Source organism: Glossina fuscipes, unplaced genomic scaffold (assembly GCF_014805625.2).
Source record: "Glossina fuscipes isolate IAEA_lab_2018 unplaced genomic scaffold, Yale_Gfus_2 59, whole genome shotgun sequence".
NCBI classification, from domain to species: domain Eukaryota; kingdom Metazoa; phylum Arthropoda; class Insecta; order Diptera; family Glossinidae; genus Glossina; species Glossina fuscipes.
Window position 1 is genome coordinate 1625706 of NW_023998431.1, and position 26903 is coordinate 1652608.

A 26903-nucleotide genomic window follows, 5' to 3' on the forward strand; every position below is an offset into this window, starting at 1 on the left:
CTTATTCGCTGAAACTGAACGCATGTTACTATATCAAAATCATTGCTTTTTAACGATTTGCCGGTCAATAGCTCGCGTGCGAATGAATAAAGGTAAGGTCTTAGTGAATGATACTTCCCTATAAAATAAGACGACCCGATTCGTTCGAGTGCGACATGACGTATTATTTCATTAAATCTGTATACATGTGAAAAGCATTTCATTTTTATAATTTGATCTGTGAAATTGTGAGCAAGATGATCAACTTACTAAAACGGCCCGTAGCCAACAAATTCACTTCTCTTAACCTTCTGCACTTTAACTGGGTATTGGCGTGAGAATGTTACGAAGCGTCCGCATTCATTTGAAGTTTTTTTTATAAATGCTCGCGTTAACGTGATTAGCGTCACCTGTTTCACGATTAATCCTTTAACAATATCGCTTGAAAACTTGAATGCCTTAGCGATGTGTTTTCAGTAAAACCATCCTATCCACAAAAATGCCGATTTATGGAAAAGTCCATTAAATGCAACTTTGGATTCGTAGTCCATTCGTATTCGTTCCGCTCACTTGATTCATCCGCGTATATGGTAACAATAATCTACAATAAATAAACATAATAATCAAAATCTGCATATTGACGCAATGTAAATTCGACAATCTAATCTGTATTGTATTGTATTGCTGAGAATTACGAAATGGATGACAAATTGAGTACACTCTGGTGGTGCGTATAATATAATAAATACACTAAACATAATGGTTCAAGCAATATTGTACAAGTATATATATGTATGTATGCATTTGTAAATATATATTTATTCGTATACATATACTCGTATGCGAACAACAAGTTAGTTAAATGTAAACATGACTGTCTTCTTAACATACATTTATAGGCAAAATAAATATAAGGCATGCATGGGATATATATGTGCTTGTGCCCTCTTAAATTACCATTCACTTGCTGGGAAAATGACAAAAACACATGTCGTTGTTACTGTTATTTAAATGTAATGCAAGAGTTTAGAAACAACAAAAGATGTTATGTTAGAAATTCATTTCAAATATTATTTGTACGTAAAACTGTATAAAATTTTTGTACGTGTGTTGATAACTTAACGGCCAGAAGACAATAAAATTACTATCATTGGTATATGTTTTTAAAGCCACAGTAGAAACACTTATTTAAATCACATGAGTTCTCTAAGTAAACATGTGACCATAAATAAAGCAGGAGCAAAAAATAAATAAATAAATAAATAAATAATAGTAAGAACAACAACAATAAGAACAAAAACGCAGAGACAAACATTTTATAATAATGTTTACTAAATAACAGCAAAAAAAAAACAAAAAAAAAAAATCGAAAGCAAAAGCAAAAAAAAAGCTCGAACAGCTACTAACTATAGTTGGTTCGTTACGTATCTGGAGTAATTTGAAATTATATATGTACATTTACCGTTTACGTATGTATGAACGGACGAACGAACGTATGAGCTTTACAATTGTGTGTGCTTGCCAAAAAAACAAAATACACAACAGAAAAAAAAGAGAAGAAAACCTCAATCATGTGACATACGGCCGGTAATGCTTATACAGAAAAAGATGCTGTTGCGGCTGCCGTTGCTGTTGCTGTTGCTGTTGCTGCTACTGCTCTTTGGTAGACGTATACGTTCGTTCATATATGTATGTATGTATAATCACCGTAGCTTGCTTGTCTGCAGATTGTAAATCAACTCAATCGCATTTGCATTCATTTCGTTCACCTAACATTACACACAAGCATTTGCAAACACAGATCGACACATCTACATCTACATCTATATTTACATGTATATTTGCTATACATCTACCCTTCAGCAGCAAACATGGCAAGTTTGGATGGCTATAAGTGCTATTATACGAAAACGGTACAGCCACGTAGAGAGTGTTGGTGTAATTCATACTCATTCATATGCTATAGTATCTTGTCGCCCCTTCACTATTTTTTCACTTTTACGGAATGTCTTGTTCGGTTGGTTTGAGTGTTATGATGACACCCGCATGGTGGATTATGGGTTACATACATTCATAATAAAAGCATTTACTATGCTCTGCATTCAGACGTGCAATATCCTTGATATTGTACGTAAATGTTTTCATTTTTCCAAAACAGTAACAGTAACAAACGTATCAACCGTATGTGAACATATATATGTGTATACTATATGAGTATGCTGTTGTACGCGTCCGCGTGTATATGTTATATGTCCATGCGTGCATATGTATGTATTTGGCGTAAAAAAACACACGTTCAAACAACGTGTGTGTAATACAAAATGAATTTTTGAACAGTTACTCACTCACTTATTGGATACAAGTACTTATGCCATCTATCTCACTCTCCCTATGTTATTGTAGATTTCGTACAGGTGTATATGCAAATATATTATCCTATTATATAGTTGTTTTTTCATCGAGTAATACATACTCTATACACTCTACAAACATACATAGATATATATATATATATATATATATATATGCATATACACATGCACATCTTTGCATATCTATCTACCTGTTCTTATTATTCGTTTTTTTTTTTTTCCCGGCCGGTTGTTCACTTTTATAACAATTCATTGCATTTATGTGGTTTTAGTTGCTGTATAATTCCTTTAATCCTTAAATACTGTGTAAATTTTCTCTGCTTCTTTTCTACATTTTTACTTTTCGTACGATTTATGTTTATTCACAATTTCCGCACTTGCTTATACGCACACACACACACACACACACACATACATGTACATGTACATATCCACACATATGCTTAAAGGTATTTGCATGCACTGTTTTTGTAACAGCATATATTTAACTCTATCTCTCTATATCTCAAAGTGTTTGCCTTCATTTATATTATACGTACATATATATAACATGCAAATACTCATATACGCACATATGTGAAATATTTTTACCCTTTTGCTATTTCAATAATAAAATATAAAATAATAATAAAGTCAGGTTGTCTTTCGTTTTGCATTTTATTTGCCATACATTTACACATACACAAATATATATATATATATATATATATATATATATACATATTAACTGGGTTTATGTGGATGTGTACGAATATATTTTTAACTTTATAAGTGTATTTCTATGTTGTTAAACTGTAACTCGTTTGTTCTTTTTTTTTTCGATTTTTCCCGTTCGTTTTTTTTTTTTTTTCTCTTTCTTACTATTATATCGTTGTTGTTATTGTACTGGTTAATTTAATTTACCAACCGAGAACAATTCTGTGTAATTCCCTTAAAGCTAAAAATTGATTGCGACAAATATAATATAGGCTTTCATGCGCTCGTGCAAATTGTGAATGCTACGAAATTTTACGCATACTCTGCGATATCTCAGTAGTGAAAGTCCTTTTCAAAGTTTTTGTATCAGTATTTCATGTATGAAAAGGTAAAAGTTCATTTAAAAAAAAAAAAAAAAGAAAACAAGCTAAAATAAATTTTCGCTTTGAATGGAATCTGAGATTCTCTTAATAGGATATTTGCCGATGGAAATCGCTTGCACCACAGGGCGACACTTGTGAGATTTTCATAAACTTACGATCTTGTTTCTATCGCGGCCTGTAAGCGATTTTCGTTTTTGGTTTTTTTTTTTTTTTCGTGAGACATGGCTGACTTCTTTCAGATATGGTGAGCATATAATTTGTGCAAGAATTATGGGCAAGCTGGTCTGCGGGTCCAGAACTTCTGCAACATGGTGATGGTCAAAAAGGGCAAGAGCTAGGATGGTGGCATAGGTGGTCAATCAATAAGTGCTATGCTTTTACCGACGGAACAGTAAAACTTTTAAAATAAAATTAGGAAAGAATTTCTGCGACCGAACGAACGAATTCGAACAAAGTAAAGGCCAAGAGTTTTTGTTTATTGCAATAAACTTTTCGCAGGAGAACGAAAGCGATTGTTAAAGTATCGTTAAATATTCTCGATATAATAATATGCAGCGAGACAGAAAAACAGCTTTACGGCACCAACTAATACGTTAGTGTGCTAAGGGATTTTCTTTCTTTTTTTTTTAAGGTACTGCCGGTTCTAATTTATTTTGTTTTTTTTTTTTTTATATTCTAAAACAATTGATGTCTTCTCATTTACGTGCTTATTCATCGGGAAGGCTGAAGGCTCCAATTCAGAGGATAAAAAATATGAAAAAATCTTTTACCTAATGCCTTATTGCCTCTATCTTGATCTCTCGCCATCTCTCTCTTTTTTTTGTGTATGTGTAAATGTGTGCGCTTGTCTGAGATCAAAAATAGATTGTATGATGCTTAAAGTCAACGTTAGACCTTGTGTCTGCCATTGGCAAAGCAACCCCATACCGTGCGCTTAAATATTCTTCCAGCTATCTAGATATAAAGCACAGTTGCTTCGAAATATTTTAAAGGATCCTTAGCAGTTTTAGGGCAACGTATATGTTGCTACGAGTTCCTTATCCATCATGAAACCTGGAAAGGTCTTTGCTTAGATTTCTTTGCTAATAAAAAACATTAATAGTTAAGTGTTTTACTATCTCAGGCTAGTGTTCATAAATACCGAATTCAGTTCAAGGACAGCAATGCTTATGCTGCAATGTGAACACATCATAGACTGACACTGGTATAGAGATGAATTTTCAGATGAGTCCAAGCGAGGATTACTTCTTCTGTTCTAAGGAGGACAATAAATGCGGGAACAGTGACCATTGTAACGATTTCTCGCTGCGTTGAAGATAACGAAACTAGAACAATATACTACCAACTAATAGTTAGACAATAAGTCCACTAAACGCTTTGTTTATGGGAAGGTTCCCAGATTTTTATTTATTCAAGGTAGCAAAGCTTCCGTATTTTTTACAAAAATAGGACGATGAGAACTTTTGCAAGTCAATCCGTGGTTTTACGAATGATCAAATAAAATTTGCAGAGAAAGGGAATACCCTCCCAGGGAATTTATCTATGAAAGAAAAAGGCTCCATTAAATGCACGTTTCTGACAAATGGCAGGCGATTTGCGAAATCAATGAAACCATGAAAGGAGAGAGAAGAAGAGAGATTTGTGCAACATAGAGGTCTCGCCTTACTGCGATCCCGTGTGCAAGCTGAAAGAATTTTCCAAAGATTCCTAGAAAAACAATTGATTTGAAGGACTGTCGATTATTGCGGATAACATAAGCTTTTAAGATTTTTCATCGCAGCAAAATAGCTCAACGGCCTTACTTTACGAGAGGGCTTGCAATATTCAAGCGTGAAATACAAAATTACGATTAATATCAAAAGCAATCATTTAAAAAGACAGTTACGTGAAAGGTATTTAATATGTTTACCCGTACCCTTCTGTACTTAATGGATTGGAGAAAGACTTACACATTATCAGCATTTTGTACGTGTATGTGGATACCCTTAATATTTTTGTTTTTTGTTTTTTTTTTTCTGTTTTTTTGTTCTGTTTCTGTTTGTTGCCGTTGTTGGCGTTGTTGTTTATGCATGTCTATGAATATTTGTGTATGTTTGTGAAATTATTTATTTATTTACTCTTGATTTACTTTAGCTGATTTTATTTGTTTTAGGGCCTTCGCCACCCATTCGATCGATGCATCTTCCATGCATGTTACATATATATGCTTTATACATGTTGCGATTACAATTGTATTTGTTACAGTTATTGCTATTGTTTGTTTATTTGTGATATAATTGCACACAATTTATTATTTATTTTCTTTCTTAATAAATTCTATCGTGTAGTATTTTATTTAATTCTTTTTTTTTCCTTTATTGTTGTTGTTGTTGTCAATAATTAATAAATTGCCATAGTTCATAAGATGTTCGAATAATTTATAAATTTTATTGAAGTTGAAAATTAATTTAAAAGGCTTTTAAATCGCTCTCATAAATAAATAATTAGATTATAAAAATAAATAATTTATGGAACTTTTTATATATATATATATATATATATATTCTTTCGAATTATGAACATAAAAGAGGTTTATCTCCTTTAGAGGCTTATCTCTTTCGTATATAGGAATAAATTATTGCAAACTGCAAATAAATTTTAAGATATTTTATTTTATCAATGAGTTAACCTATACTCGATTGAGAATTTGTACATCGAACTCATCCAATTTGTCATATCGGTAGAGGCAAACAATAATCTGACTAAGTTCTTATAGAATATATTTACTTTCTAACTTACTCGTCGAGATTGAAACAAGATATATAAGAAATGATGCGTGATTCGAGAAGAAAGAAAGAAAGTTCTATTCATTTTAAGGCAATCGATTGATAATTGTGGCCGGTTTGTTTGATCAATTAAAACGATTTGCTTTATAAAGTCTGTAATATATATTCTAACTTTCGATGAATTGCTCTTGTAAATGTGAAAGTTACAATTTTTAACTTATGTCGACCCGTCAGCTCATTTCTTCACCGCAACAATCCTCAAATATATCGAATTTCATACCAATATTTCCTATCAATTGTAAATTATTTTCTTTTGTGTATTATCGGTGGAGTTGCGGGTAGATAACGTCTAGTTTTAAACTCGATATTGACGATGTGTCAAATTCCAACCTTCTGACCAAATTTATGCAACCCAGAGTATTCCAACATTAGACGACAGAGAGGTAAATAAACTGACGTACCGATGTACATCAAATCAACTGTGAAGAAACAGTAATATTACAGATACGTTCTAAGGTATACCATATTATTCTAGATAAGATACTTGCCAAGCCTGAAGAGCTAAAACTTTTACTGATATTATCTCCCATGTTCACGGTAATTCCTGCTACCAGGTCTAAATATGTGTCTCCTCCCCGATTCCTCAAAATAGTGTTAAAAATATACCGACAAATTAATTAGTGAGTATTATCACGGCTTGTGGTAGAATCGCTTCCTACAGTGTTTCGTGTAGGAATCGTAGTAGTTGCATACACTATTTTTATTAACGCAATTGCCAATGTCTCTTGCACAATATAACAGACATTTATTTTAATAAAATTCATTTAAACAAAAAAGTGCATAGGAATATTAGTGAAGAAATGCCACAACCTCTTTCATTGATTTCTTCGAATAACATTCTCTTGCTTCGCCGTTGTGTACAAACACTTTCGTTACTTTATGATACGCATACAAGCACAAATGTGCTTGTTGTTTGATGTGCTTAATGAATTATAAATCAGCTTGACTTGGTGAAGTGAAGCGTCTGCTTGCTTTACGGATTTACGGATCTGTTATAATTGGGATAACAGACATGTTATTACCACGTCCCTAGAATCTTTAGGCTATTGTTGACAAAGTGACCTCTTCATTTTCATCTCAACTCCAACTTAACCCAGACTATTGCTAATTAAGCAAGCTGCCGCCAGTTCACTGTCCGCGAATACCCCCAGCGAAATCCTTGAAATGTTTTTGTACTTTTGTATATACCTACTCATCCATTTGAGGCTACCTACATTTTTATTTTATTTTAAGGTTATGAGTTTCAAGTACAAACTATCATACGTCTCAGCAAAGATTACCTACCTATCATTTGACTAATATATCACAGTTTGAAGAGAGTATGAATTTTTTCCATTCATCCATAGCCGTAAGAAATTCAATTTTTATTTATTGTTACCGGTTGCCATTCCCATTCAATTCATTAAGACGTTATTCCGAATGCTTGCAGCCGTATTTATGAACGTAGAAATAGATACAGCCTGCATGGTAGACTCGGCGTACGTTGGTTGATAAGCGAAAAAACAGAACGTTATTAATCGCTCTAAATTAAATAAATCAGTTGACGGTTAATATTCCGACTGCCTCAATTATCTGCTAAATATTATAAGTAGTATTCCTTAAAATAATTTCCAGTCTGCCATGTGCCTTGTTGCAAACTCATAATTAATATTATTGTCAATTATTTCGAAAATAGAAAAATGTTTTTACTACAGAGACCCTGACCTCCTTATCATAGAAGGAGAACTCGGGCACTTAGTTGTAATACCCATGGACTGGGATCTTATATAATAGGTGCTTGTACGTATTTTGATCAGCAACACCTATTGGTGAAAAGATGATAAAGTAATACGTAGTACCACCGATTTACACAATGGTCAGATTCGCTTATTTTGACCTTTCTCTACATAAAAAAAAAAAACAAGTTTCCATTTAGTACCATTGAGTTATTTAGCGTATACAGACGCTAATCTCTCAAAATCGCTCAAAATTACACTCTCGACATTCATAACTTTTGTTATTTGATTTGAAGAAGTCTTTTGTAGAAGGCTATTAAACACTTTTCGTAGCGTATGGTGATGTTGCTCCGTCATATCCCAACAGTTTAAAAATGGTTATACTGATGTCAATGACAAAGAACGGAGGACCAAAAAAAATTCAAAAACAATATATTGCAAGACTTATTAGACGAAAGCCTGCCTATCCATCTTAAGCTGAGTGAAAGCACTTTTTAACAACTTAACAGTTGATAAATCAACCATCTCTAGACGTTTACATGCGATGGTAAAAACACAAAAGGAAGGAAAGCGCACATTGCGCTTTCATTATTTGAAAGGCAAAAAGCGAAGGTTTTTGTGCAACGTATTGTGAGCGGCGATGAAAATTGGGTGTACTGTGAAAATGCCAAGCGCATAAAGTCATGTACCACTTCAAGGGAGCTAAATCGACGTCAAAGTGAAATATCCATGCCCATAAAATTTTGCTCTCGCTACGATTGGATCACTAATATGTAGCGTACGACGAGGTACTAAAACCGAACAAAACTGTTACTCCATCCATGTCTCATGACGTCAGTTGAACAAATTTAACCATTCATTATTGTCGAAAAGATCAGGAATAGCGATTAACAGGCGCAAAGTCATACATAACAACACTCGGCTACACGTTGCAAGAGTGGCCTAGCATACACTGCTGCTGCTCGAACAGGAGCGTTCGCTGCACACAGCGTGCTCATCAGCGTTCAGCCTACTGATTACCACGTCGTTTCGAAATGCTGAAGAAATACGAAAATGGGTCGCTGCCAAACGTATATCGTTCTTTTAACGGGCTATCGCCATGATAGCAGAAAGATAGAAAGATACGAACTTGTAGTAATCAATTTTGCTTATGAGCTAACACTTTGCTTAATTCGCTAATATCTCCACGAATTAAAATGTCTTATATTAAAACGTTAATAGATGCTGTGTGTAGGCAGCTACAAATAATCGAAGTGTGACTGGCTGAGTCTAAACTGATACCTGTTGACGTTTTCTTCTAAGGAAAAAGAAAATGAAAACCAGTAAAAACATTATAGTTGGCCACGGCCCACCTGTAGATGCCCTACACCATTCTGCAGCTATTCGTATAACGATTTTTTAAAATATAGCGTTATGCAGGCAAGTAGACAAGAAAGTGTTCAGATCCGATAGTGTTTGTCCTAGGGCCAAACTCTTACGTGTGCCAAATTTCATCAAAATGTATAAAAGCTCGGATCGATTCCGAATAGCTTTCTTGCGTTTTTGTCTCAAGTCCCTCTGGATATTGGATGTGTTCATAATAATTTATACATATATATATATATATATATATATATATATATAAATATATATATAAATATGTGTGTGTATCACTATTTTTACCAGGAGGTATTAAAAGACACCTTTCCAAACAACAGTTGTTAAATGAACTCAGTGATATCAGTTCCCTCCAGTTCACTTTGGATCTAGAAATGTGCGTATGGTATATCTATTTCAACCATGATGTGTGCTTTGACGCCTTAAGGATTTCATAGCAGTGTCTTACTTTAAACCGTTTTACATATAAATTCCAACACCATTTTGCAGCATCATATCAATTGCAATATACTTTAATATTTGCTTGTTTTTCGCAATGTTGCAAAAATAAATAAGTGAAGGGCCGAAGAGAATGAGAATATTGACGGACTCTAAAGACGATAGTGAAGAAAGCAATGAACGGCGAAATATTGAAATTGTTGTTGATGTATTGAACTGTTTGTAGAAAGATCGAAATATGTTCCTCTTCTAGCAGACCACCTCTTCATATCATTTTCAAAGGTGTGTTTAGTCCAGCTGGACCCGTCAAGCGAAGCACTATGATGGACCAAGCAAGCACCGCATTTTATTTAGTATTTGGCAATCGTATTATAGAACATATTACAAAATGTACGGAAATGGAAGTACAATGGAATTTAGGGAAAGAATGGAGCTTATCTTGACATAAATTACAAGCATTTATAGATATTTTATATGCTCGCGATGCATATGAACAAGCGGTTGTTAAGGCATCATTTCTAAGGAATAAATAATAGGGTACTTAATTCTTTTCAAACGTCATGACGCGAAATTGGTTCACAGAAAGGCTACGAAATTTGCATTTTAATAATAAGAATGCGTGGAGGAACGATAAATTTGCTTCAGTATCATGAGTATGGAATGCACTCATTGAAAACAGTCAAAACTGTTACCGTAGCAAACCGTAAATATCATAGTGGATGAACGTCTTTTCTAAGCGAAAGCTAGAAGTGGATTCACCAAGTACAAGTGCCGAACGAATCCAATAAATTTGGCATCAATTTTTGGTTAGCGTCTAATATGAAAGACAAATATATTGTGCATGGGTTTCCATGCACAAACCGATATCAATTTCATTAGGTGAGTTTGTCGTTTTGAAGCTGGTAGAAGCATTTACTGCGGCAGAACCGTTACCGCCGACACTTTTTTTAGAAGTTCTTCCCTGGCTGCAAAGTTTCTGCAAAAAAACAAAAAGACGAAATGGAACGCTTTACAACGCAGTTTTATATGTTGAATGACTGCACACTAACAAGCTATAAAACGGAGCCGAACAGAAACATACGTCTGCTAAGTTCAACACATTGATCCGTAACGATCGAAAGAAACGATAAACTTCCAGAAACCATTAAATTTTATAGTAGCACAAAATTCGTGTCAATATGATCCGCCAAATGGAGAGGAAGTAGAGCGTGATATGTAAACACCGTAGGTGCGCTACGCAAGTATTTTACAATACTCCCGCCGGTCTTAGCCGGATAAACGCATGAGTTCCGTGCAAAGAAATGACGGGTGAAAATATTTCACGTAAAGATTTTTTATTCCAGTCAGGAGAACATGCCACGCAATATGAAAAAAGTGCCAGATAAAGTATTGCTCAGGTAATAGAGCAAAGGGAACGTGCTTGCGGTACAAAAAGTATAGGTGTGGAAAAGGCTGAGTAGAGCGATCATTGATTTATAGAAACTGTGGTATTGAATAAGGAAAACATTTTATTACAATGCTGTTCTCATAATTAATGTTTCTTTCCTCATAAAAGGGTTAGTTTTTATGCACGAAACTGAAAGTTCATTCAGTTCATGATATTACGATGTTTGACTATTTTTCTAATAAAAATCAAAAAATTAAGAAGGTAATATCTTTTAATTATTGTTCTTTCCCATTATATTACTCAAATTATCTATACTTAACTGATAATTTTAAATCTCGACAGTTTTAACAATTATTTGAATTCAAACGCAAAGGTGACAAAATACACCTCTTGGTCGAAATAGCTATATATATACTAAATCGTAGCAGAAATAGTCTGTATATATATATATGTTTGTATACATAAAATATCTATAAACATAATTTATGTGCATATATGTATATAGACATATCTATATATATATATATGTAGTAGTAGTTGGTAGTGTGTTTTCCTGTACCGCCAATGGAGCAGGGCATAAAAAGCTTATAATACAATAATTCTCGAAACACAAATGAACAAAAATTTGCGTTCGAATAGAATCTGGCCTTGGCGAAGCACAATATTTATGCGCATATAGGTGAAGACCCGCGAAAACGATGGGTCCATATGGTACACATAAAACATCACATTCATTCAAGTTTTCGTAATAAGTCCGCCTTGATTCAAATGAAAAGTCTTTAATAAGTTAAAAATCAGCGCAGGTACTTCTCAACTTTATTCTTCAAGATTAATGGTCTTTGACCTACAATGGTGGGTGTTAACCGCCCTACTCTCTGTTTGGAAGCAATGGTGACCGATTCATTCATTTGAAACACCTTTTTATACAAACTCTTGAGTAAAGATAAGAGCTCGCTTCATCTTGACTTTGGCCAGGATTACCAGAACTCAAATGAAGCCGAGTCTTCAAACTATCTGCGTCGTCATTGCCTCGACTGTTGTGGTTAGAGAATACTGACTACTGGGGGAAAGTCTTCACGACAGATTTATCCATCCATTTCTCTTGCATCGATGCAAGATCCATCAGTAATTTCATCAATTAATCTGGTTTATAGATGACGTAATTCACCTCTGATATCTATTCCTAATAAAGATTTCTTTTCATCTTGCAACGAAAACAGCTGATAATACAACTTTCTGCCTAACCCAGAGTTAGAGTCAAGCCTAACTTAAAATACTTGAACTTCAGCAGACGTAATGTGTAGGAATTCGCATTTGACAAAACACCAAAACTTTGTATTGCATAGCGGTAAAGCTATTAAAGATATATTCCAAAATATCGTAACTCATATCAACTTGATATGAATAAGAAAAAACAAAGAAGAAGGTAGGTAGGTAGATAAGATATAAAGTGAAATTTTTCTCTTCTATATGCTGCAGACGGTGTGAATTTAAAATTCGACGCGAGATAAGTATAATTGTATGCCCGCGCTTTTATAATTAAAATATATTTGTTTTTGTTTTGAAATGCTTTTGAAATAAAAGCTAGTCAAGTGCCAGGCCATACATACATTAAGTTAATTACGATTTTGTGAGGAAAATATGTCTAATGAAAATTTTATTTTGCCCCATAAATATTATCCATAAATAAATTTTTCAGCGCATATAGATTCTTACTACGGCTGTTGGCTATGCCATACGAATAAAAAGAAAATTATTATTCAAGCATTGCTCGCTGAAAACCGTTTTTGTATTGAAAACGAGAATATATATGAAAATTGAATACAAATTGCAAATAATTTTAACGTCACTAGGTTCTTAAAGAAAACACATTATAATTTTGTTGATATGTCGTTGACGACGATGGTATTATTTTTGTTGTTATTATTATTGTTATTTGTTAAAATTTTTGCGTTTAAATCTCGTGAGTATCATTAAAGAACTTATGATGCATAACAAATGAGCAAAATTTCATAAAAAATCAACAACACAAAACGTAAGAAAAGTTAACAACAATCTATAGAGCAGATGTTCGATGAAACTATATATTTACATATTCAAACAAATGCACGCATACACACACACACACACCCAGGCGTACATACACATATAGTTATGTGTATGAGAAACTAAAAAAAAACAGGTGAAAATCAAGAGCAAAGAAGACAAAGTTTCTTGTTCACTTTCCGTATAACAAATACAACAACTAAAGCAACAACATATGTGACAAGTTCAAATGTCTTTGTATTTTCAAAACAGTTTTCATATGATAATGTTCAAATTACATACATTTACACTCGCACAAGAACATAAACATAAACCTAAAGACAAACACAAACACGCATACATTCAATATACCTATACACGCATTTACGTTAGCATTTACGCTTCACGTTTGTGTACACATTTTATCCGCCCAACACGATTTTAATATCAGAGAAAAGTGCAAAAACTTAACGTTTAATGAAACAGCAGCGCAACCTCACAACCTGCAGACATATGCGTTTATTAATCGTTTCCCTTTATTGGTTGCGGAAGTAAACACAACAGCAGCAATAGCAACATAAAAGCACACACAATAAGAATATTTCCATTACATATATATATATACTAACATATACAGTTAAAGAAGCACCTGAACAACCAGCAATGCACTATGAATTGCATGCATAGACCAAAGGCAAAGTTTTCAGTGCACTTCTAAAGAGTCTGAAATTTAGTTATTTATAACGTGTGGCTGCGTGTGTGTTTGTGTTTAGCTTAAGCAAACATATTTTGCTATTTGCACAAAAAAGAAGAAAAGAAAAAAATCAAAAAAAAAAAAAAAAAAAAAAAAAAAAAAAAATTGAAAAAAAGAGGTCATGTTTTTGTTTGTCACCCAAACATATGCAAAATCTAGATTTTGTCATAAACCTTATTTCGCAAAAAAATGAATCTATATGTAAGCAAAGTAAGCGCAAAAATTCAAAATATTAAACACCTGCCAGCTTAAGAACGTAACCAGTACATAAATGTACGCAGATTGGCTATTTTTCCGTGCATATATTATATAAAGAGATAAAAAACTAGGTTGAATAACTAAAAACTATATATAAATTTAACACTGATATTAACCAGCTTCAGTCATTTAAAAGCAAAGGTGAAAGAGAAAAAAAATTAAATAAAAATAACATTGTTTAAACTGATTACAATTAATATTTAAAGTTTTATATATATATATGTATATATATGAAACAAAACAAAAGGACGATCTGTTTGGGACTGAATGTACCGTTTATCCAGTTTCCAATCGTTTATGTATTGATTAGCGCATTTATATCGTTATTGGTAAGATATATAAACTAGTAATGTGATCAAGGTGAGCACGGTGAACATGTTCTGAAATGAAAAATCTTTATTTAGTCTCCTCTCATGGTCTCTTCGCTTTCGTAACACTTAAATAACATTCATTATTACCAGTTTGACATGGCGGAAGAAAGTGTCAATGCACAACACAGCAATGATCAAACAAAATTATGAACATGAACTTGACATTTCAGGGACTTTTCGGCACGGTTCTATTCGCTCTTAGATCACATTGTGCACGATGTACGCGCGATTTACCGATTATTTCCCGGTCATAGTCGTATTTCGCGTAATCATGCCTTTCATGGCGTGGTTGTCGTCAGGCTCACGCGTTGCTTCACAGATATCGAAGAAACTAATTTTTATACATGTACAAGTGCACATGCAACTCTGCAGCAATTTAATATAAATATCGACATGAAACTCTACATAGAGGCCAAAGATTACACACTATCCACTCATTAAAAAAAGAAACATAAAAAAAAGAAATGTAACTTCATAATTTTATTATACCCGCGATATTTATATGAAAAATTCACCGTATCCTACATTCACGACATTTTTGAAAGCCAAAGAAGTAAAGCGCACTAGATCTCACTAGTAATTGCAATACCATTATTTGAAATCATATTACAGTCTTTTGTAAGTACTTACACTAACACAATATTATTATTGATTATTATTGTCTAAATTGTAACGTTTGCCTGAAAATTAAATGAAAGTGCACACATAACTCGTACGACACGTTTAAATAGTTCCGTGCTGTATCGAAACTATGTGATACGCTATGTGATAAACTGTAATGTAGAATAACATAATTCAAACTTGGATATAATCAAATGAAAATAATGTGTTGCGTGTTAAATCGAAAGGGCATCTTACGAGACTTTAAAATATTATAAATCAAGGCGTCGTGCGTTCTGTAAAGGTCTTTCGATAGCTAAAGCTTCGTTCCAAATATTCGCCTGAACAGTCGAGCAGGTAAGAATCACGGCGACAAAGTCAGAGTGTTCCTGGATTCAAATCTCAAGTTGGTTGGTAGAGTTTTCTTTGGTCGCAGCTATAGTGAGTGCTCTGTCTCAACATTCCCTTTCCTCTCCTCTTTCAAGGGAGATAACCTTTGAGTGATTGGTCATATTACAAGAAAGCATATACATATCCGTATAAATGAAAAAACTTATTAGGACCTAGGCTAGCTTTAAGTTGTTATTTATAAAGATTACAACGTTAAAAGTTGCAAATCAAAGTTAAGTGAAACTTTTCTTCGCTAATCACTTTTCCATCAAAAAGGCAAAAGACAATTGAAAAAAAATGACTCGAACACAGTCTCGACTTCGTTAAGTAATGTTCTATCAAAACCGTGCTATAAAAATTGCAAATTTTGCACAGTATTGCAGTGCAACCATGGTTTAGAAATACCCTGTTATACAGGGGGACGCCTGTATGTATGTAACACTTTTACAAAGTTAAATTATGTATTCATTTGTTTGATGTTCTGTCGAGTTGCTTTCCCAAAAGCACCGTAATCTTGTTTTTGTCTAACAGTTCAAGCTGCAATTGGCTGACATAAATAGCCTAAACAAAGGACTTAATAATGTTTCAACTATTTTTCTATCGTACGTCTGATCACAATAAAAATTCTTCACTTGAACTTTTCAATTATCGAACACAATCAGGAGATTTTAATGTCAATAACAAAATTTGCAATAAAATCGAAAGCCATAAAGAAAATTACAAACCAGAAAAAAAGGAAACAATTAGTGTTTTTTTTTTTTCTTTTTTTTTTTTTTTTGCTATAAGTAGAAAGCAAGTAGAGAGTTAAGTTATAACGTCAAAGTGGGTCAACACCGATCTTTAAAAGCACTGCGCTATTCTCCCTTTCTTGCCCAGCTGCATCGTATGATATAACGGAATACCTTTCGTAACCGTACAGAAGAAAACATCTATGTGGAAGGGAAATTGCAAAAAAAAAAACAGATCAATGTGGCCCACTTTTGTGTATAGTAAATTTATTTGTGAAATCACAATTTTGGAGAAATTGCGGTCGTGTGTTGTTAAAATCTAAGCTTTGTTGCCATATAGGGACTTACTTTTTGCAAGAAAGTTCATATGGGAAAGGTTTCAAAACCCATGATCCCGTTCGATTTATCGTTTACACATTCATTAAATATCGTAACATACACTTTTTCATCGATTTTTATAGAGAATTTTTTCAAAATATATAGAGAATCCTACGATCGTTCGTTGAAATGGTCCAAATTCGATCCGTTTTCAATAGCATATCTATGCCCTTAGGCAAAATTCATTCAAAAATTTCCAATATTGCGGTTTGTAGATTAAACTCATAGAACAGATAGACAGATCGACATGCGCAAATGCAAAAATTTAGTTCACCTCAAGTAATTTTGAGTGTTCCATATGTTCGTACAGGCTTAACATACACCTGCTACAAGAGGTGGTAAGTCGAAAGAGCAACAAAAGCAAAAATGTTTATGGCTAAGGTTGTCTGCCTAAAAAAAAGTTTTGCATCAAAAATACATTCATGACCGCTTCCGCCGTGTATGCCAATCAAAAATACAAAATTTCATTCGTTGAATGCGTTGAATTCTCTTTGTAAGAAATATTTTTTTATATCTGATGTATACCCTATAATGTATATAATAATAATAAATGTTTTTTGTTGCTTGCTTTAATTGGATTTAATTAACTCAATAAATTGATTTTCATCTTTATTTTTTTTATTTTGGAATGCAATGTATTGCACTCATTTTTATTTAACCGTGACCGTGATTCACGTCATCAATCATTATCATCTCACCTAAATACTTATAAATCGAATACCGTACACGCAAGTGTTAATCATTATGCATATTTTGACAGTGAGAGTGAATGTTTGCTAATTTATTTCATTTCTTTCGTAGCAGCAACTATAGAGTACTAGTTTTTACATAAGTCAACACGTTTAGTCGGTGATCATTAGCGACATATTCAGTTTCGCCTAATTTGAGTTTTTGTCTAATGCATCCTTTTTCCTATTCCATCATATTATGGATATTAACAAAACTAGCAAAAAGTTACGTACAATTTGATCGAGATATATATATCAGTAAACGTCAATAAGCCTATTGGACTTGGTAACGGAAAAATCGAATTTCCGTAGTCTATTAACTACTGCTTGAAAACTATTCATTACGCTCCACAGCGTCAATATATAAATTCAGTATCGAAATGGTCTTAATAGACTAACTAAGTCATTCGCAATTGTTAAACAAATAAAAACTTTACAGTCGCATAGGGCCGATCATTCGATAGCCTATCCAACTTCGACTAATGTTTATCATAATGTACGGCAAAAATTAAAGCTTCTTTCCATATGAAGACATTCTTTTCATAGGCGTATGCTCAACATATGCACCGCGATAGTCTAAAGCAAATTTAATTTTTTTCTTTTTTCAAAAATCCTATTATTCCACATGTATTGTTCACGTAAAAATCTGCAAGTCACACTTTGTTGCCCTGTAAAGACTTACTCTTCATGATAATCGCTGTATAATAGATCTATGCGAACAATTCATTTCGGTATCAAATTTTTATTATGGGTCAACTGTCATCATAAATAATAAGCATTACACGTTTTTACCACATAAAGCCTTGTTTGTCGTAGGATCTTTATAAAGGTAGAGGTTCAAAAAGTGGTCTCGCATCCGGCTTAAATATTCTACGTTAGTTTAGTATACGAACTCACTTTCAACAGTGTTCATCTTTAAGTCAAAACATGTCGGTGTCAAAATACCGCAAAAATGAAGGTTGAACCAAGCGGACATCAGATAAGCGGACAGTCAGGCGAAGACAGAAGGTAAAACCTATCCTGAAAACGATCGCGAATCAATCGGTATAACAGAAGGTAGGCATATCTTGAATCTCCCTTTGGAGGTTACACATGTATTCGCACGAATTTCATTCATTGTCAATGCAGAGTGGTGATGGGTAGTTGTAGAAAAATCATAAGGACAGTTTTACCTTTGTTTAAGGCATTAGATGCCCGAGAGTTGCTGTAAAGCGAACTCAGTTTTCTTATTCCACATCGATAAGATATTTCTTGAACATTCGCATTCGGACGCTTAGTCAACTCGATTCGTATATAAAAAAAAATATTTATTTTTTTTTAATTATTTAAAATTTGCTGGTGGCTGTGAATAATTTTTTGTTATTTTTAATTTTTTTTTTTTTTTTTTTTTTTTTTTCTATTTGCCTGTGTCTTGCCATTTATGATTGTTTGTTCACACTCAATTATAAAAATATTCATCTCGACATATTTTGCTCCAAATGTAACCATAAATATGCACATATTTTTATTGCACAGTCATATTTGAATGCAATGAAACGTGGAAAACATGTGGACATTCATACATATATATATATATAGATTCTGAAATAGCATATGTAAAAAAAGGACACAAACGCCTATGGCCACGGCTAGGTAGTTTCGTATATGAAGCATACTCATCGTATCCTGAACATCTACATATAGAAAACAAAAGGAAAAAAAAAATGAACAAAAGTTCATTTAACCATGCATATATACGAATGTATGCAAGTGCTTATGCAAGTATATGGAAGATTTCATTTATATGCATTCCTAGGATACGGGCTTGGAATTCTTAAATAAAGGAAAAATGTGATGGAAGCTTGCAAGTGCGCCGATTAAGCTTGAAAATATCTAAAATGATCATATTTATTATATACGGAACGACTGTTCTTCTGTGATTGTACAGTGCTAGAGACCTAAAAGAGAAAAAAATAATAAGAATATATTTCTATATCAATATATCGTTAGCTCATTTCAACAAATACGACCTGTGTCTGTCAACAGTATTGTCGTGGATGTATCAGACCAGAGACTTGAATGATATATCTATGCGTCATAAACCTAACCATTTATGAAAGGATGCCATTTTTTTTTTGTATTGTTAAGAACATTTTAGTTATTCTGCAAATATTCGGATACTTTCCACACATTAAAATTTAATTCGTTTGGGTTCGCAATTTGTGAGTCATAATTAAAAAGTATTTCTTTCTATCTATCGAATTAATTTGAAAAGAGTAAAAATAGAAAATAACAACATTCTAAAGTATGGAGTTAAGAGTAAGGGAATCAATAAGCCATTTCGTTCCATAAGTCGTTCATCGTTTTCAGGAATAAAGCGCCCTTTGCATTCTCTAAAGGCAAAAGGACTCATTGCACTTTATTTTCCCCACTTGTTGTCACGGGAATGCAATCAACTTTATTATGATGACTATTCTGCGACCTCCTAAAGAATCATGTCACGTTCATGTTGACTTTGATATAACTTAAGCCAACTTAAGCTCGTCAACACCATCAAGAAATATATTACCCAGGTTTTTGATAAATTTCTTTTGATTTTTTATTGATTTAATTACGCATCCAAAAGGGACAAAATGGTTGGTGCCTTCAGGGCTACATTGCATTTCTCTAAGCTGTCGACATATTGCTGCCGCCATGATAAGGCGTAACGAATACGACGTTATATTGGGGTCATCATTAAAATTATAACTTCTTAAACTAAAAGCAAGGTCTTCACGCTTTATGTCTTAATGTAAGCTGTCAGAATAAAACGTGCAAAACTTAGTCTTTTGAGCTTTAAATAGGAACAGTTCTGTGCTCCAGAAAGGCCACTTGCAGGATCTTTTCTCACCTTATCTATTCAATTCAAACGAATGTGATTGTGAAATGTAGCGCATGATGAAGAATATACCAAAGAGGAAATAACCATGGTACGTACTTGGTGACCCATTTACTATTAACTATAACGTCGAAGGTAACACTTTTTTATTTATTCCTTACGCGGTTACTACTTGCATTTGAGTATATTGGCCGGGGGGTATAATTTATGATCCACTCGAAATAAGCGATACCGTTCGAACGGACAGCTGATGAAATTAAGTCGAATAGTGAGCGTAATAAGCCAAAAGCCATGATTTTTCATATGATGCCCCCAAGTTTCATATAGAGAATTTAGGTCTAGGGAACTTTGTCAGCATGGAAGTGGAATTTTTTATTATTTTCCTCACTATGCACTCACTCCTAATCTACTCCATTTTCAACACAATACACAGAAAGACAACTGACCCACTCAAAATACTCTTGGTCCTTTCCAAACAGAATTCATGCTCGGTTTTTTTTTTTTTGGTTGGTTAAGAGGTCAGAAAATTGTGACGCATAAAGGCACAATGACGATCAGAATTATAGAGAAAGATGTATATTCGTTACGAAAGCAGAAACATCAAAAAAGCCAAGTTAGATAAGTTCTTTAAAAAGGCAAAAGTTATCCATTAATGACCACAATGCAGCTGATGCCACGCCTATGGTTCAGTGGCTTTGGGTCTTAATTCTTCATCGCACATGGTCGAGAGTCTTTAGGCGTGTTGTGAATGCGCTCGGTCGCGTCTATTGATTGCACTCTAGTCTTGGCCATATGTAGCCGGCAAGTAAGTGGCAAAGAAATTGGCTGCAGTCAACTACTTTGTTGCCGCTTTAAAAGGATATTCACTGCTTTTCTTAGCATTTCGCATATATAATCTTTTCATCTAACATCATTTCGTGTTCTCGTGCCCTGAACTTCAGGAACTGCCTATTCTTCTACATTAACGCAACGAATAATGTGTTAGTGCCCATCACTCCTCCTGAGCAAAAGACGAGAGCACTGCGGTCTACTAGTGTTGTAAGTTACAATATTTACTCACACCTTTGCAAATATTTTGATAAGATTTCGCTTTAGACTTAATGGGGCGCTTATTTTGTAACTCGTGGTTTGAAGGGGACCGACGGGCAAGGTGCTGCCTTCTACAAAATTAATAATGTACAGTAAATCGTTAAGGAATGCCAAGAAGAGAGAGGAAGAAAAAAGAAGGCCCCGTCGTACTGCCCCATATATATGAGAAGTCCGTTAACAGAAGGACTTGCCGGCTTGTTTGTAACTACTTTGTTAGCAACCGACTCAACAATATCGGACACATTAACCTTCATTTTAGAGTTAAAGGGAGCGCTAACTTGTACCAACGAATCAGATTTAGAGGAGCTACGCTACGAGTATCTATTCTTCTGGCTTGGGTAGAAGACGAGTGCTCAATAAAACGGCACTCGTCAAACCTAGATTTAATAAGCTCAAACTTCTCCCACAAGGAGCCGAGATTTCTACTCAATTCCGAAAAGCCATTTCGCGTCTCCGTGAAAAGTTTGTAGAAATCAATGTCCCACTGCCTACAGTCAGGACATGACCAACTTAAGCCTTTGGAAGTGTCAGGGACTGCGTCAGCAGCACGGCCGAGAATACTTTCATATTTTGCATGACGAAAGCGCTCGCAGAGCCAACAAGAAACGAATCTATCCGATTCCGGGCCTGTTTTTGTCTCGCCCGACACGGTGTATATAAGCACTCCATGTCAAGCCAACGAAAAGAAAGAAGTGATTTATTAGGACCAAAAAGAAAAAAATTCAAAAGAATCCACTACTCTAAGTTTATCTACAAATTTAAGAAATTTAATAAACGTTGTCACTGTAACAAGAGAGCAAAAGAACAAGAGAAAGCAAAACCAAACTGGAAGCACGAAAAAAGAGAGAATACGTATCAGAAAAATTTTCTCTTAAATTTTCTCTTAAATTACATGTAAGATCTGCACTACTAAAGCAACGGTAAATAAGCCAAGAGAAAAGCTATTCACACCAAAGGAAGAAAATAAAAAAAGAAAAACAAAAACTCAAAAGAAAAAACTAGATAAGACTCGAAAGAGATTTATTATTGCGATCACAAGTGCTAATCGCAAGAACCAAAATGAAAATCACAAAAATTTTAATGAAATTAATGAATTTTTACACTTTACACGTTCAAATCTTTATACTTTTACATAAATCGAGTTTTAAACGCGTATAAAACGAAAACAAAAAATTTTTAGCAATAAAACTAACAAAAGCGTACGATCTCGCGCGCTTCAGTTGCCAGACTGATAAGGCAAGGATTCTATTTTCGCTGAAATGGTGAATTGCCTAGCTTTAATTTTCCATAAAATAAGGCCTTAAATCACTAGTCGAACGATTTTTGCGAAAGCGGTATTGCCGATTACGAATTAAGTCGTTGGATTCTATGTATCTGAATCTAACTGATAACCGACTGCGGTTTCTATTGTTTCGGTTATAACGAAACAAATTGAAATACCGGTTATGCATCGGCTGCTTCCCACTGGGCTACTGCCTGGACGAAAGCACTTGTTTGTCGTTAAAAAAAAAAAAAAAAAAAAAAAAAAAAAACAAAATGGAAGAGGCAATGACTAGCATTAGTAAGTTGTTTTTTGAATAAAATACCATTGAATTGCTTAGTTTTCTTTCATATGATATTTACGCCCGTCCGCATGTATTTATTATTTCAGAAAAACTCTTCCCCATTAAATCAAGAAGAACGGCAACATCATTTGATATTCTTTTGCCATAAAATCAATTTGAAATTTTCACAAAAAAGTCTACGTCACGGGCCTGTGTTTTAACAATAAATAAGTTAAACTTTTACGATATGAAATAATCTTTTTTTGCCCAATTAGTGATTTTTTAATTAATTGTTCGTTTTTATTATCATTCTTCTTGTTTTTTTTTTTTTTTTTTTTTTTTGTTTTTATTTCTTTGCCATTACCAAAAAATTATTGATGCATAACAGATGTACATTTCGCTTGTATTTATTTTTATACTAACGGAAATGTGGAAATACGTCAAGTTTGTCATATCATTGGTAACGTTTGATAGGCATCAAACTCGAAGTGAAGTTCGCGTCACTATTCATTCGATCCGTGCATTAGACTGTTCTTGTAATTACCGAAACTTGAACGCATCTGAGACCCAGGCACCCTAAGTTATTAAAACAAATAATCTCCAAAGAAAAATAAGAATTCATTTTTTATAATGTAAAGCTATTAAGAGAGCTGCAGAAGTAACACTCAGCTCAGCGTGATTAAAAAAAAAAAAAAAAAAAGAAAGAAAAAATGAACTGTTCTCCAATCAATTCTCCAGCAAGTTCACATTCGATACGAAAGATTTATCGTAACGAAAATACAACTGTTCCCCTTTTTCGCTTAGCATACGCTTAATTAATTTTTAATTTGTTTATAGTGAAAAAAGAGATTATCGATTAAGTGTCTAATTGGAATATAATATATAAACAGTATTTGTACTTATTGTAAATATATAAATTTAATGATGTGGCCGAGATGTTTAAGCTGTCACTATAATCAATGGAATTTAGAAAAGTCATTGTGAAATGTTTTATTCGTAGTTTTCAAAGTCATTTGCATTTACATGGAAAAAATTGACGCCGGAAAACTGATGCCGAACAACGAAGCCACTTAAACTAATTTAATATTTTATTGAACTGTTTGTTCTCTGTGTACACTTTTACGTTTTCGTAATGAAGCATAGATTTTTGCCAACCGCCAACGAATATTAATGGCGTAGTATTTACGCGAAAGATGTTTGTATACATATTTCTGATTATAAAAGTAAGGAAGTTTTATTCGCCTGGGGCCGCATCTCGCATACCCACCACTATGCTTTTCGCATTCTACCCTCCAAGTTCTTTTATTTGATTCCCCTCATCGCTGGTATTATTAAGAAAAAATTAATTATGATATTTACCATATCTATTCATATTAAAATTAACCCATATAATATATCTTCATTTGAGGAGTGGACAAAATAGTTTGAAACATTCAGTCTTGTCTAATCCCTTGTAACATTGTATGCCCTTTGCTGATTTTTTTAATTTTTGCACTTAAAGAGTAGAGTAAAGTAAAGTAAAGCAAAGCACGTGAAAAATTTGAACCTTGCAACTTTCATAATTTCTGAGTAACGAGCAAAAATGAACAAATATTTGTTAAGAAACCCGGAGTTGCTTTCAATTTATGCTCCACTGCGATCTTCTCCTCTGACCGATTTGGCCCATTTTCAGTACCAGCTAAATTTAATGTCGATATCTTTATTTTTGCGATGCCCACACAAACACCACACAGACGAGCAGACATGGCTAAATCAATGCAGAATATCACACTGATCAAGAATATATGCGTCTTTTTGGGTGTTAGACACATCCTTCCGTGGTGGGTATAAAAATAGAAAAAATTTAAATATTTTTCTTTAGTTTCAAGTCAAGGATCATTACGAAATTATTTGCAGATCGTTAAAAAAAATTCATACAAATTAGTTTTGAAAGAGTAGTCGAAAGATTATTTCGTTTGAGATTGAGGCGGTCCTTGATCAAGCTCAGATGAGATAAAACATTTTTTCTTCGAAGATCTGTAAATGCTCAGTGCATATAAATGATGGCTTCGTTCAAATTGATCCATTCACTGGAGTAATTTATTATGGAAGTTGAAAGAAAGAAAAGAAAAAAAATTGTATAGCATTTTTCCTAATAGTTGTAGTAGTTCAAAAGTTGCACGATACTCCCACCAAGCCATATTCAGAGACGTTAACAGTTCATCGAAAGGAAAAGTTTATAATATTTATTAAGTCATTCGAAAATAATAGATTTTTGAAGCTAAGCTATATTTTGGGAAATTTCGGAATACTTTACAAATACGTTTCGATTAAGGCAATTGCGCTATTCACGCTTATAAAAGAATTTGTAATGGTTACCATGACGGTAGTTCAGTGACATGGATGTGAAACTGTGAAAATTTTAAATTATGGACGCGCTACGTTATGCTCGGTCAATTGTTTACATATTTAAGAAAAGTTTTGAAACTATGAATGATGCATATTTCAAATAACTGCAGTCTTTCACGCCGAAGCCATAGCGACGTACACTAGAATCTTTTATAGCCGCCTCATTCTCCTGATTATCGCAATTAAATTATTTATGCATTACATTTCGATGATAAGACAAAGTGCTCTCCATAGTAAGTAAATTCTCAAAAACGTGTATCTAGCATATCTAGTAAAGATACATCCCTCAGCTCCATTTTCACAAAGGTGCATATCAATTGGATATCTGGAATCTATGATTCTTGAATCGGTGGAAGCCATCATGACCAATGTATTTTCTCGCATGCGATGAATCGAACACGTTGAGTGACTGATTCCCCAAATGCAATTTTTGTTTTTTCTGCACAATTTTTGGTCGTCTTTAGTTAGGAGATGCAGGATGAGAAAAGCTTTCGGAAGGTGAAATGTGATTAATTAAACTCCATTTTCATTAATTGCAATGAAGACTTGGACGAAACCTTTACCGAATTCCGGCAGAATTCCCTAACGTGCTGATCAAGACTTATGTTTTCACAATCTTCTTTATAGCCGCTAGTGCTGTTCGTGGATCCTGGTCTTTCAGATGATCAGAAATTTTTACTGATTTAATATAGAATTTACCATTGAGTCCTTGTTCGACAAACACTTTTACAACGATCGGAATATCACAACACTGTTGCTGAACTTCCTTACATACGGTTAGTTTTTACTTTCAACAGAATCTCATGTAGTAGTAGGATGTAGTAGTCCAATCTCGACCTTCGTCAATTCGTTGTAACGAAATGCGTTGTTTATTTTAAAACGCTCCTCATAGTGCAATTTCTTTGTGTGATAGTGAGTTGTTTGAGTTGGTTCGAAGTGAACACGCAAAGCAATGTTTTCCCAAATGAAATTATGTTAGCCCCTAGTTCGGCGTTTCGGAATCTGAGCAAAACTATTTTGCTGATACCTGAGAGAAATTTCACACCTCTTGTAGCTTAAAGGCTGAAGACACTGTTCTAATGCAAACTTTTCAAGTGAAACGCTAGTTATGCTTAATATAACGCTTGATTGTCCCTTTAAAATGAATGCGCTCTCCCAATGTGAACTATTAAAACAAAATGAATAATTTTTTAGTTCTGCTTTTAATGACTGATGCAGCAGCAGTTTCGTTCATTTTTTTTTTTTTATTGTTATATTTTTTGTCTTATTGGACGTAATCCAAATATTTTCATTATATTCACATACGCCAAAATTGTTTTAAATGCAAGGACAACATCTAGAATGTAGAGGTAAAAATTTATTTATTTTTTTACACATACACACACATTCCATTTTTTATTTCAGTCAACAACTCCTCTAATAAATGATGACCGGGTCTTACTGTCCTCTGGTTGCCGCGATGATAATGATGATAATGTAGTTGCAAATGTGGACGATTTCGAAGATATGCAGTCAAAGCAATTTCAAATACAATCTCATGGTCATAATTACAGTCAGAACGATAAACGGTAAGCAGTTGTTGTGGATTTATGATAAGAACAATTTTTTCTTCTTAATAGTT

The 26903-nt window shown here is 33.7% G+C and overlaps 1 protein-coding gene across 2 annotated transcripts in view; it reads left to right on the forward strand.

Moving 5' to 3' along the window:
- The window catches only part of LOC119637349, a 59670-nt gene that overhangs the window by 32016 nt on the left and 751 nt on the right, over positions 1-26903 (forward strand). For both annotated transcript variants that reach the window (XM_038033321.1, XM_038033322.1), the window contains one exon: positions 26687-26850. In XM_038033321.1, the coding sequence (XP_037889249.1) occupies positions 26687-26850 (164 nt within the window). The remainder of the gene's footprint in view (positions 1-26686; positions 26851-26903) is intronic.